The 11,329-nt window shown below is 52.4% G+C and overlaps 1 protein-coding gene across 1 annotated transcript in view; it reads left to right on the top strand.

Annotated features, from left to right (window-relative positions):
* Positions 1-8,054: 8,054 nt before the first annotated feature.
* RSPO3 (R-spondin 3) overlaps positions 8,055-11,329 on the top strand; it is a 62,081-nt gene continuing 58,806 nt past the window's right edge. Inside the window, exon 1 of the mRNA XM_074820732.1 lies at positions 8,055-8,650. Coding sequence (XP_074676833.1) covers positions 8,554-8,650 — 97 coding nt within the window. The 5' untranslated portion in view covers positions 8,055-8,553. The remainder of the gene's footprint in view (positions 8,651-11,329) is intronic.

Below are 11,329 nucleotides of genomic sequence, written 5' to 3'. Positions count from 1 at the left end.
TGTTGTTTGAAATGATGGGGGCTTCTTATCCTCTTGAGTCATGCATTCTCTGTCTGGGATCCTCTGTTTAGGCACTTTTAGCACCTCATTAATTACTAACTGCAACAAAGTCATGCTGTTTTGCAACTCTATTGCCTTTGTTAAGAAATCACAATCCTGTGTTAGAATGTGAAAGGGGACTGTTATCTACCATATGCCCTGCTTGACTCCGTATTACAAAATTAGCTTTCTAGTTCCTGAAATACATATAAATGTGTTCTTTATATCCATACCCCATGGTTAAACAGCCCTGCTTCTGTTAAATAGCCTGCCAGTAACAATTGTAGAAGCTACCGTTGCAGATAAAAACCACTCTTAACTCCACACGTTATAAATCCATGTTTTATCCAGGAAGATACAATTTCTTAACAATGATCATTAAGTCCTGCTACAAAATGCTGCCCTAGCTGTCTTTCTATGAGTCTGCGTGTACTAAAACCATCAGTTAACCACTAAAGATAAGTATCTAACAGATGAAGCAGTTGGAGATTTTATTTTTTAGATGGCAGGTTGGTGGGACAGTATCATGTAAGGAACCGTGAAACTCTTCCCTGTAATGTCCTGAATGTTATTACTGTACATAACTCTGCAGGCACCTTAAAGCAGGTTGGTACCAGAGGTTTGATCCAAGCAGGGACTTTGATGGCTGTGCAGAAAGCAGCGATCTAAGAACCATCTTCAGCAGCAGCTTAGCCTGGAAGCACCTAATTAAATTCACAATGCCCTTCCTTGTTTAGGGTGAACGCTCCTCTGAGTTCAGCCCCTGAAGAGACCCAGAGCCAGCCCAGGCAGGACTAATGCGCGAGCAGTTTGTGGGCCAAAGCTGAGCATAGCAGAGCTAAATTCACTGAGGAGCTAGACCCAGCCACCAGTGGGACCAGACCCCTCTCAGCAAGCAGTGTTCAATAGCTTCGTTATGAAACAGAGACAGAAAAAAAGAAGTGGTAATGATAATGCCTTTGCTTAGTGGTTAGGATATATGCAGCCAGAAGATACCAGTTTCTGCTCATAAATTTCCATTTAATGTGCAAGCAATCTTTAAAAAAAAGAGACAAATTAAGACTTCCCTTCATGTGCCTTAAAATTGGTTCCTTCTTATGGTCTGACACCAAGAATCTGGTCTCCTTTGCTATGTGGTGGCACAGATGCATCAAGCAGCCTCTGGAATGACCCCAGCTGAAGAATCCTGTAACTGTGAGCTTAGGGCGTGGGGTGTGGTTGCACCCTGAATCACATTCACATGGAAGATACACATGGAGCACAGGTCCACATGCTGGCCAAGTGTTATTGGCATTGGGCTGTTATACTAATGGGAACTCTGAAAAAAAAGAGAAAGATGACTTTTTTTGGTGAAATAAAGATCTGAAGTTCTCGCCTGATGGAGGAGGCTGGCTGGATCAGGCACGGACGGATATTCAACTGGGCAGAAACCCCAACTAGCCTGGGTGTTTCCTTATTGCCAGCTCCTGCTGGCTCTCAGTTCAGGATGAATGTTGGTTCTGGTAGCAGTCTGGAGAGGTGCACTTAGTCCCACGGTTTATTCAGGGAGGTCAGACATCTGTTGAGTGTTGGATGTCACTTGCAAAGTCATACACCTACAAGGTAAGATTTGTTACTCCTAAGCTGGAGATGCCGTCATACTTCATTAAATCTTGGCTTTCAAGTTGTAGCTGTCTGATGCCTGGTTTGTAACTTGCTCAATGTAGTAGATGTTGATATTAGCTTATTAGAAGCTCCACATCACTAAATCATTGTCATTCTACTACCAGCCATCAGCCCCATACGAAAAAGAACTAAGTCCAGAATTAAAATGCAGTATGGTTCTTTCCAGTCATGAAAGGTGGTCAGAAATATGCTGGAAAATACACAAAAATGGTAAGGCTCTGACTGAGGAAAATGTGTCTCTTCGGACAAGTGCAAGGGTTTATTTCAGTTCTGATGATGTCAGTGCAACATACGCATCTGCTTCAAGCTCTCCAGGCATAGGGACTGACATCAGCTTGTGCTTAAAAGTTCTCAAGAGTACCATGTTTCTGGTGTGCCACAGTCAAGCAGAAAACATCCTTCTTTAAGATGACCATTTTGCAGTTTTTCAGGACCTTCCATTTACAACTTGAATAAGCAACAGGAGCATTTGAGTACAAAAGTTTTTCCTGATTGCTCAGCATTATCTGTCTAATACAATCATCTGTTACTGAAATGTCTCATAGAATAAGTATCAGTGACACATTTACCAATGTTTAGTGAAGGACCATCCCTTGAATAGCATAATAGTTGTCTTCACCTGATAAAATTCTGAATGCCACAAAGTATGGCCAGAGAAACAACTTTTCCTCCTGTGCCAACCCTGACGTGCTTGTTTAGGAGGGGTAGTGATGCTGGTTCATTGTATTTATTAACATGGGATCCAAGACCCACTTTGTGTGGCTCAGCCTGGTTCCTGTTGCACTTCCCTACTAGCACAGGGCATGGTACCCCATGCTTGCACACTCTGTGCTTCATGTTGTGACAGTCCCTCATCTACAGCTATTATCAGCCCTGTACTACCTCTTACACCTTCATGTCACTGGAGCTGAACTGCTTCAGGATTTCCTGGCAATGGGATGGGATTGTTGAGGACAGCTGGAACTGCAGCACATGAACTCCATCCACACTGTGCACCATCATCCTTCTGCGTGGCTGCCTGTTCCTCTGTATGCACACTAGACAACATGCCCATCACCCATGCTGGGGTGTGAGCAGACACATTAAGAAACAGGCTTCTCTCCTCCCTGCCTTTCCAAAGGACCCTAAATCTGTAATTTCACCTTCAGTAGTGAGATTGCTTCACTGACCTCTTTGGGACACTCCATGCCCTTACTGTTTTACACATCAGGCTTTTAATTCCTGTTTCCTCACGGTGATCAGGGAACCAAATTTACTGGAAATAAAGTTTTTTTATTTTTTCCCTGGGATTTCATTTTTTCAGCCTGATATTTCAGTAATCCAGTGTATGACTGCTAATGTTTGGACCAGCACAATCCAGGAAGTGGGAATGAGCAAGTCACTTGGGCAAGTGTGGAATCTACTTAGTCTAACATTACCACCAAAGAAGTTCACAGGAAACACTGCCAAAGTGAGAAAACAGCTCCTAACTTAGGTGTTGTGAATCACCCTCCCAAATACTCAAATCATAGAGAAGTCAATGCCTAGACAAATGGATGTGTCAGAGTCCTGTGAAACCTTTGTTGTTGGTTACTCACATCATCCAGCTTTACCCTGTTACAGTTCCACCTCATGGGCTGTCACCACAGGAGAAGTATACTTGAGCAAACTGATGCATGAATTTAAACTCGTGAAGTTATTCTGGTACTGCCTTCTGGGTGGTTAAAGTTAATCTAGACCAAAAGCTTTTCCTTTTCCTATTTAACATACATTACAAAAACATTTATGTTAATCACTTCTGTTCTAGGTTGAGTATTTACACCCAAAATACACAGATACTTCCATGGCAATGCTGAGATTTTTTTCTTGTAGATACAGTTGCTCTAGACACAGATTCTGCAAACACAGAACAAAAAGTTGATCTGCATCCCAAAGGTTTTACAAGCTGATAGCAAGTCCAAGAGCCAGTCCAACTGATAGATGAATACAGAGAAACAATGACTTATCATGGTTTGATCATCCTCGTATTAACCTCTAAAACTTCCTCTGTGCCAAAATTTCTTATTCTGAGACTCTCCTATTGGGACTTTCTTAACTGAAATGCATCTGGAACGTTTGTGCTGCAGAATTTGCCCATGTGTTTTTCCCACGAATATGCTTTTTTTCCCCTATCTACAGTAAAACAATAATTCAGGTCTTTTCCAGTGTGATCCAGAAGACCGGATTCAAACCTCTCTTGGACTGATGAAGGGTCAAGCTGACAGCAGCAGGCTTTGGACCTGGCTCAGGCTGAGGGATAGTCCAGACCCACATGCTAATTTAGGGCCTGATCCCGCAGACTTTGATTACACTGGGATTTTATTACAATGACAAAATTGCACAAGTCGGAAATGGGAAAAATCAATTAGGTCATCTAGTCTATTTGTTGCCAGTGTAGGATTGTTCCCTACTGCACCTTCTGTTAATGTTCTGCCATGGCTTAAATATCTGAAGCATGAAGGCATTATTAAAGATGTGGGACTGGATCTTTAGGAACCAGTTTATTTTTTTAAAAGCACACATATTCTCATAGGTTCAACTTCTTGTGAGTAGAGCATTTCTCATCACTCACTCCTTTTTGTTTATTTAGACTATGCAATTATAATCTTCTGTTTGTGATGTTAACAGCTTTTGAGAATGCTCATGATGTTACAGAAGATTAACCTCTTAAACTGAATATGACTAAAGAACAAATGGGTTGTGTTAGGAAACACAGAGAAATGTAACAACTGTCAGATTGAGAAATATGGAAAAGAATAGTAATACTGACACACATACATACTTACATGTATATATGTGTGTGTGTGTGTGTGTTTTGGGTAATTTCTTGTATATTTGTGCCCCTCTGCATGTCTTGCCCACGCTGTGCATGCTTCTTAGCTTGTACAGGAAAAGAAATATCTGGGGCAAAAACTGTCATAATTTGGTGTCCTGTGCAGTGCCAAGAATATTGTTGGTGTTTAACAAATAGTAGATGTGTTGGATTGTGCAACCTTTACTCAGGATGCCTGCCTCCAGTCCTCTAACCCTTCTCCCTTGAGCGGACATTACCAACCCAGGTCTGTGGGGATGCTACTGTGGATACCTCTGTGGTGGTGAAGTCTAACCTATGCCATCTACACCCTGAGCTGCACCTAAAAAATAAGGATATGGTATTGGACACAGTATGCTCCATTTTCAACTTATGTATCAGAAGGAATCCAAGGCCTTTATTTCTTTACTGTGTTTCCCAAGTTGAAAAGGCAAATTAGTGACCCTTTTGTTCACTTACACAAACTATTTCCAGTCTAGAGAAGAATGACAAAGGGTTAGCATTCAGCTGTCCTGTTCACATGGTTAGTTTTTATGACTAGAGTGGCATTTTAAGCAAGCACAATATCAGCTATTAACTGAATATTATTCTCTTATTTTGGATATAATCTGAGCACCTTAAGGCCACCTTCTTTTCCCCTCCAAATTATTAACTATTTGGAAAACTGAAATTAACATTTTCTAGCTATGGAAAGTTGCACAGAGAAACTGCTGGGCAGGAATTTCAATAGCGAAACCACCACACACTATTCCTCTTTGACTAAAGGATTATTTTTTTCAAAAAAATAACTCCAATACCTAGCTGATTTTACAGTCTCCTGCTGCTGGGTTTAATGCAGTTCAGTAAAAGAGAGGGCTCAGACATCTTTGGCTTTCTGGCAACAACACAGACCATCAGCCATTCGCCCCCTCCCCACACTCTTTAATAAACCCCAAAATAGAGAGGCGCATAAAACCACCCCAGGAGCTGTTTCTGATTCATCCCTTTCAGTGGCAAGGAAATACTACCTCTGCCGTGTGTGCGCTGCTGCTGGCTCCTCATGTCCCGGGCCTGGCGAGAGGAGGCTGTTTTGGAAGCCCGATCCCCCTGACGCCGGCAGCCCACCGGCCACGGGCCGCCACGCAGCTGTGCGGCCCCAGCAGCCCAACCCGGCCCGCTGGCTCAGCCTCCCCGGGGCTGATGTCAGCCTGAACTTTGCCACTGATATCTCATCGGGATGAGCGACATAAACAGAGAATTGCACGCCAGAGCTTTGCTCTGGAACAAGCTCCTTCCACACATTTCAGCAATATAAATCTTCTCCTTTTATCGCAGAACGGCAGTAACTGTTTATGGGTTTGGTTTGTTATTGTTGTTCGGTGTTTTCTTTCCCCCCTAATGGAGCTGGTTTGGGGGGGTAACCTGGCTCTCCGGCGTCCTCTCGTCCTGCCTCTTTTCAGATCCCATCTCGAGTCAAGACGCAGCTTTTGTTTTCTCCCCAGTCTATGCCTCTGCCCCTCTTCCACAGCAAATAAGCGACTCTCCCCCCCGCCGCTGGTCACTCATGCATGCCCTGCCCTTCTGCTTGGCCCTTCGCCGGAACACACCCCACAAGTTGGTTTGGCCAAGGCTCTTGGGCGACCCACATGGTCCCCAGGACTGCTGCCCAGCACATCTACCCCACACATCCCCGCTGTAGCCGGGACACATGGAAGGCAAGAGGCTGGAGAGGCAGCGAGCGGAGTTTCTCAGCCGTGCTGTGTCAGGGCAAGGAGAGGGAGTGCACTCCCCGTTTGTTTAATGTTTTCCTTATGTTTCTCGCGGAGCGTTTATTTTTTGACATGCTTTCTCTGCCCACTGGTGCTAATGCTGCTCGAGCAAGCTGGCTGACTGGCTGCAGGTTGGCTCACACGTGTGTCCCATCCTTTCTCCACAGCCTTGTTTATGTCACTCGCCTGGCTTTTTCAGAAATTTCCACACACGCACTAGCACACGAGACGTCTCAATCTCCAACACAACAAAACACCAAGGCGAAAGCACTTTCTTCATGTCAGCGTAGCCCCTCGGTTTGTCTGCCGAATGACTTTTATTTTATGCCTCTCTGGCAATCCCACCCCATCCGGCTCAAGTATCCTGGATTAGAAAGACTTTCCCCAGAGTCCTTTTCAAAGGGAGCCTCCCACAGACCTTTAAATCCCCCACATTTTATGGTACAGATATTTAACAGCTCTGAGAGGGGCAGTGGGGGGAGAGACTGAGGAAAACAGTTACAAATAGAGTGGCTGCTCCTCACACCACTGAGGTTCCTGATGTGATCAGCCCCGTTTTATCCGCCTTTCTCTCTCATCGCAGTGATAGCGACTGAGATAAGAAGCAAAGCAAGAAAGGGTTCAGTGAAGTCGCCGTTTTCCCCCTGAATCAGCCTCACCTCCCCCTTTCTAGCCCTCCCCTTCCCCCCCAAAAAGAAACCCTTGCTGGAGAAAGGAAACGCGATACCCTTCTGTCAAACAGGCGGCCGTGCCTCGCCTAGGTGCAGCTGAGCTGCGCCTGAGCTGCCGGGGCTCTGGTAAGGGTCCCGGCGGCGGCGTGGAGGCGGCTGCGGGCACCCCGGGGCGTTGCGGCTAGGCTCGGCTGGGCTCGGCTCGGCCTCGGCCCGCGGCCCAGCCCCGCGCTTCCCCTGCTGCCAGCCGGCCCTGGGGACGGCCCCCGGCCCCGACGGGACACACGGCTTTGCTCTGCCCCGTCCCGCCGGAGAGGCCACCCCGAAAAACCCCTGTCCCGGGGGAGAACGGCAACAACGGAGAAAATGCCGAGGAGAGGGAGAGGCTGGAGACCCCTCAGCCCCGCTCCCGTCTCTCCATCTCTATTCAGAGCTGGGATGGGGTGGGGGGGGTGGGGGGCAGATTCGGGCAGGAGAGGGGTACTCCCCTGTGTCCCCCTCCGCGAGGAAGGGGCCGAGCACACCGCACCGTCCCCCCGGTAAGGGGGGGGAGCTCCTCCCCACGGAGGGGCTGGGGAGCGGCGGGTAGCGGCAGCTCCGCGGGGGCCCCGGCAAGGCCGGCGGCGGAGGGGGGGCGAGCGGAGACCTCCGGGCGGGGGCTGCTAGCGAGGCTGCAGAGCCCCGCCGCCCGGCCCGGCCCGGCCCCGGCCCCGGCCCCGACCCGCCCCGCCCCACCGCGGGGGGCACCGCAGCCGCGGGGCCGGCGCGGAGCGGCGCCCCCCGCCCGGCCCCGCCGTCGGAGGATGCTCGGGCGCCGGTGCCCCGAGGGGTCTCGGCCGGGCGCGGGGAGCCTCCCCCCGCCGTGCCGGGGCGCTGGGGCTCGCCTCCTCCCGCCCCGCCCCGCCCCGGGGCCTCTCTCCCGGGGCCCCGCTCCGGAGCAGCTCCCGCATGAAGCCCGGGGGCTCCTGGTCGGCGGCGGGAGAGCCGGGGCGGGGGGGTGGGGGGGTGGGGGGGGGCCGGCCCACCTGCGCCCGGCGGCTGGCGGTGCCCGCGGCGCAGAGCGCGGCTGCTCCGGAGCGGCGGCGGCGGGGCTGGGTCCTCCTCCTGCCCCCCCGCCGCTCCCGCCCTCGCACACTCCTCTCCCACCGCCACCCGTCCGTCCGTCCGTCCTGTCGGCACCTCGCCCGCCCGGCGCACGCAGGGGCGCGCACAGCCGCACGCACCCCGGCACCCCCACAACATGCTGCCGGCCACCGGCCCGGCATGGACCCCGGCGGCGGCTGCGCGGCTCCTCTCCGCTGCTGACTCCCCTCTGAGGTTTGCGGCAGGTAGCGGGGCGGACGGTTGGAAAGTGCAATAGGAAAAGCGGAGGGGAAGGAGGAAAGGAAAAAAAAAAAAAAAAGCAAGGAAAAAAAAAAGGGAAAAAAAAAAAAAAAAGAGGCAAAAGCCATCAAGCCGGCCAAGCCCAGCTTTGGATCTCAGTGCAGGTATTTCTGCTGCTGTGTTCATCCCTTGCCGCCTGCCACCCCCGGTTTATTTTTTTTTTTAAAGGAAAGCAAAAAAGAACGAAAAGGAGAAGTCGAACTCTCAAAGGGTTACTATGCAATTGCGACTGATTTCTTGGTTTTTTATCACTTTGAACTTTATGGAATACATTGGCAGCCAGCACGCCTCCAGGGTACGGCGACAGGGAAGAAGTAAGTGCGAAGAGCTTTATACTTTGGTAACTTCTGCTTCCTCTCGTTGTCCTGTTCACCTGCCCGGGGGGGGCTTGTGCCCCCGGTGCTTGGGCGAGCGCCCCGGGAAGCCAGTCCCGCGCCCGCGGCGCGGCCGGGCGGATTTGTGGGCAGTTTCATTGAGGTGGAGGGATGAAGGCGATTTTTGATCTCTTTCTGCTTTTCTCTCTCACCTCGCCGGGATGAGCAGAGCCGGCTCCGGGAAGACCTGCGCCTGCCGCTTTATATTTTAATGTCTGGTAAAGGGGAACGTCCTTTCCTAGCTCCTTCCTAAAGGAAAAACGCAATGACACGACAGGTAACTTGTTGCCGTGATGCCCTAAGCGCCTTTCTCCACCCCGGTCACCATTTAGCAACCCGGGGGAGGACGGAGAGAGAAACCCCCACCCCGAGAACCAGCAGTACAGATTATCGCTGTAGGATTAAGCGTGGTGCCCAGGGATGCGGAGTGGGGGACTGGGGTGTCGCGGCGCTGCCCGGCCCGCTGGCTTCCAGCCTCCACTCGCCACTAGCCACTTCGGTGGCACCGTCCGGGAAGCCCCTGGCTCTTCCATCGGCACTGTCCTGGGGCTGTGGCCCCCGATTTTTGATGTTGGAGTTTGTTGTTAGCTTGTTTTTTTTTTTTTTTTTTTAAATCCCATGGGACGAGGGGAGTTCGTCCCTTCTGGCTTAGCCAGCCCCTGCCCGATGCCGCCTGGGTGCGGAGTGGCGGCGGGAGGGAGCCGGGAGGGCCGGGGGGCTAGGGGCAGCCCCCAGGTGTGCTGGCAGCACCTCCTTGGGCGCTGCCGGCCGGAGGAGGCGATGTGTGGGAGACCAGAGGTGAGGAGAACCCCCTGCACCGGGGAAGGAGGAAAAGCGGGGCTGCAGCGAGTCGCCCCCCCGGGAAGGCGCTGTCCAGGTCGCGGGGCGCTGCCGCGGGCGGGCGGGCTCTGGCTCCGCCGTGGGGCTCCGGCGTGGCCGGCAGCACCGAGCAGCTCCGAGGACGCGGGGTCCGCAGTGCCCCCTGACCACGGCGGGGCCGCCGAGCAGAGCCCCGCCGGGGCGCCGCAAGGAGCTGCCCACGGCGGCGGGACGCGGCAGCGGGGGGCGCAGGGACGCGCCCCAGATCCCGCCTCGCCCCCCGCCTGCATCGGACCCGTCGCTGTTTCTGGGGAGGGGAGGCATTTTCTGCGCACCTACCGCGGAGGGGCTGCTCGTGCCTCTCCTCTTTTCCTGACAGCTGCAGATACCCGGGAAATGTCACAAAACGCGGCAGCCTGCATTTAATCGGCGAGAAGTAACTGACTTACTTCCTCAGGGAGGGGACGGGGGGGGCTTACTACTATTTTATTTTATTTTTTTTTTTGCTCAGCCCTCGCTCCCTTCCCCTGCTTGGCGCGGCTAGCCCTTGAAAGCCGCCTTTGTATGCTTTACCTCCTGCACACAAGGTTTGATTCACCTAAAGTGCCCCTAAAGCGGAGCCGAGGACGAGAGAGAGCGGGGCTCCAGCCCTCCCATCCCCACGGCCGCGCGCGGCGAGGGAGCACTAAGGGCTAAGTAAAACATGTCAGGGCATCCGATTTATTATCCTTGGCAAGGGAGGGCTCCGCAGCCTCCATCACTTCCCACCCACTCCTTTAACCCCTGGCAGCCGCGGGCTCACAAGCTGCCGCTTCTTCCCCCCCCTTCGATGGGGGCACCCCGACGGGCGCGGTGGAGGGGTTCAGCCCCGAGTCGGGGGCGCAGCAGGGGTAGGAAGGCACACACGCACACACACGCACACACACACGCACACACACACACCCCCCGTGGGGCGAGGGTCGGGGAGCGGCGCCCCCCCTTGCACCCGTCCTTGCTCCGGCACCTGGTGCGCGCCGCGCCGGGCCAGAGCCGGGCCGGCGGCGACCTCTGCTGTCCTCTGCCGCGGCGGGCAGCCCGGCGGCAGGTGCTGCGCTCCGCTCGGCTCAGCACGGTATGGCTCGGCACGGCACGGCCGCTGCTCCCCTCCTGGGCCCACCCATTTCTGGGGGGGAAGGCAGGTCGCCCCCCTGCCCCCGGCCGGTGTGGGTGCGGGGCGCAGGGCGCGGGGCGGCCGCGGGTGCGTGTGGGGCGCTCCCCCTGCGAGCGCCGTCCCGCCGCCGTCCTGCTTAGGCGCCCGGCTTAGCAGCGTGATTTTCGGGAAATAGAGGTGGAAGCGTTGGCTGCAAATAATTAGCTGGTTGGTACAACGCAGAGAAGGTGTTGAGTTTTCAGTTTCCTGGTTAAAATGCAAGAGTTAAGTTAAATTCACAGCAGAACAAGGGGCTGAAAAATCACAGCTAGGAAGAGTCAGAATGGAAACCTGCCTTGTTATTTTGGCAGTGAAGACAAATAATCGTCAGGACACCTCACCTGGACCGTCCGATGGCCGTGGTCTTCAAATCGGGCTGGTTGTAAAACAGGCTTGGTATAACTAGTGGTTCTTTGGTGTAAAGCAAAACTTAGAGCGTGTTTATGAAAGTTATTATAAAAGAGGGTACGGTATGGTCACCAATTGTACCGATCATCTGGGCTTTAAAAATCTATGAATCACCGTTAGTGAATACTGGAACTTGAAAAAAATGATAGTGTGCAGATAAAGGAGACACCTGTCAAATTCATCTACTACATGGAGCGACTTTC

This window comes from Strix aluco, chromosome 3 (assembly GCF_031877795.1).
Source record: "Strix aluco isolate bStrAlu1 chromosome 3, bStrAlu1.hap1, whole genome shotgun sequence".
Classification (NCBI taxonomy): Eukaryota; Metazoa; Chordata; class Aves; order Strigiformes; family Strigidae; genus Strix; species Strix aluco.
The sequence above is the reverse complement of the archived record's forward strand: the minus strand, read 5'-3'. Positions and strand labels throughout refer to the sequence as shown.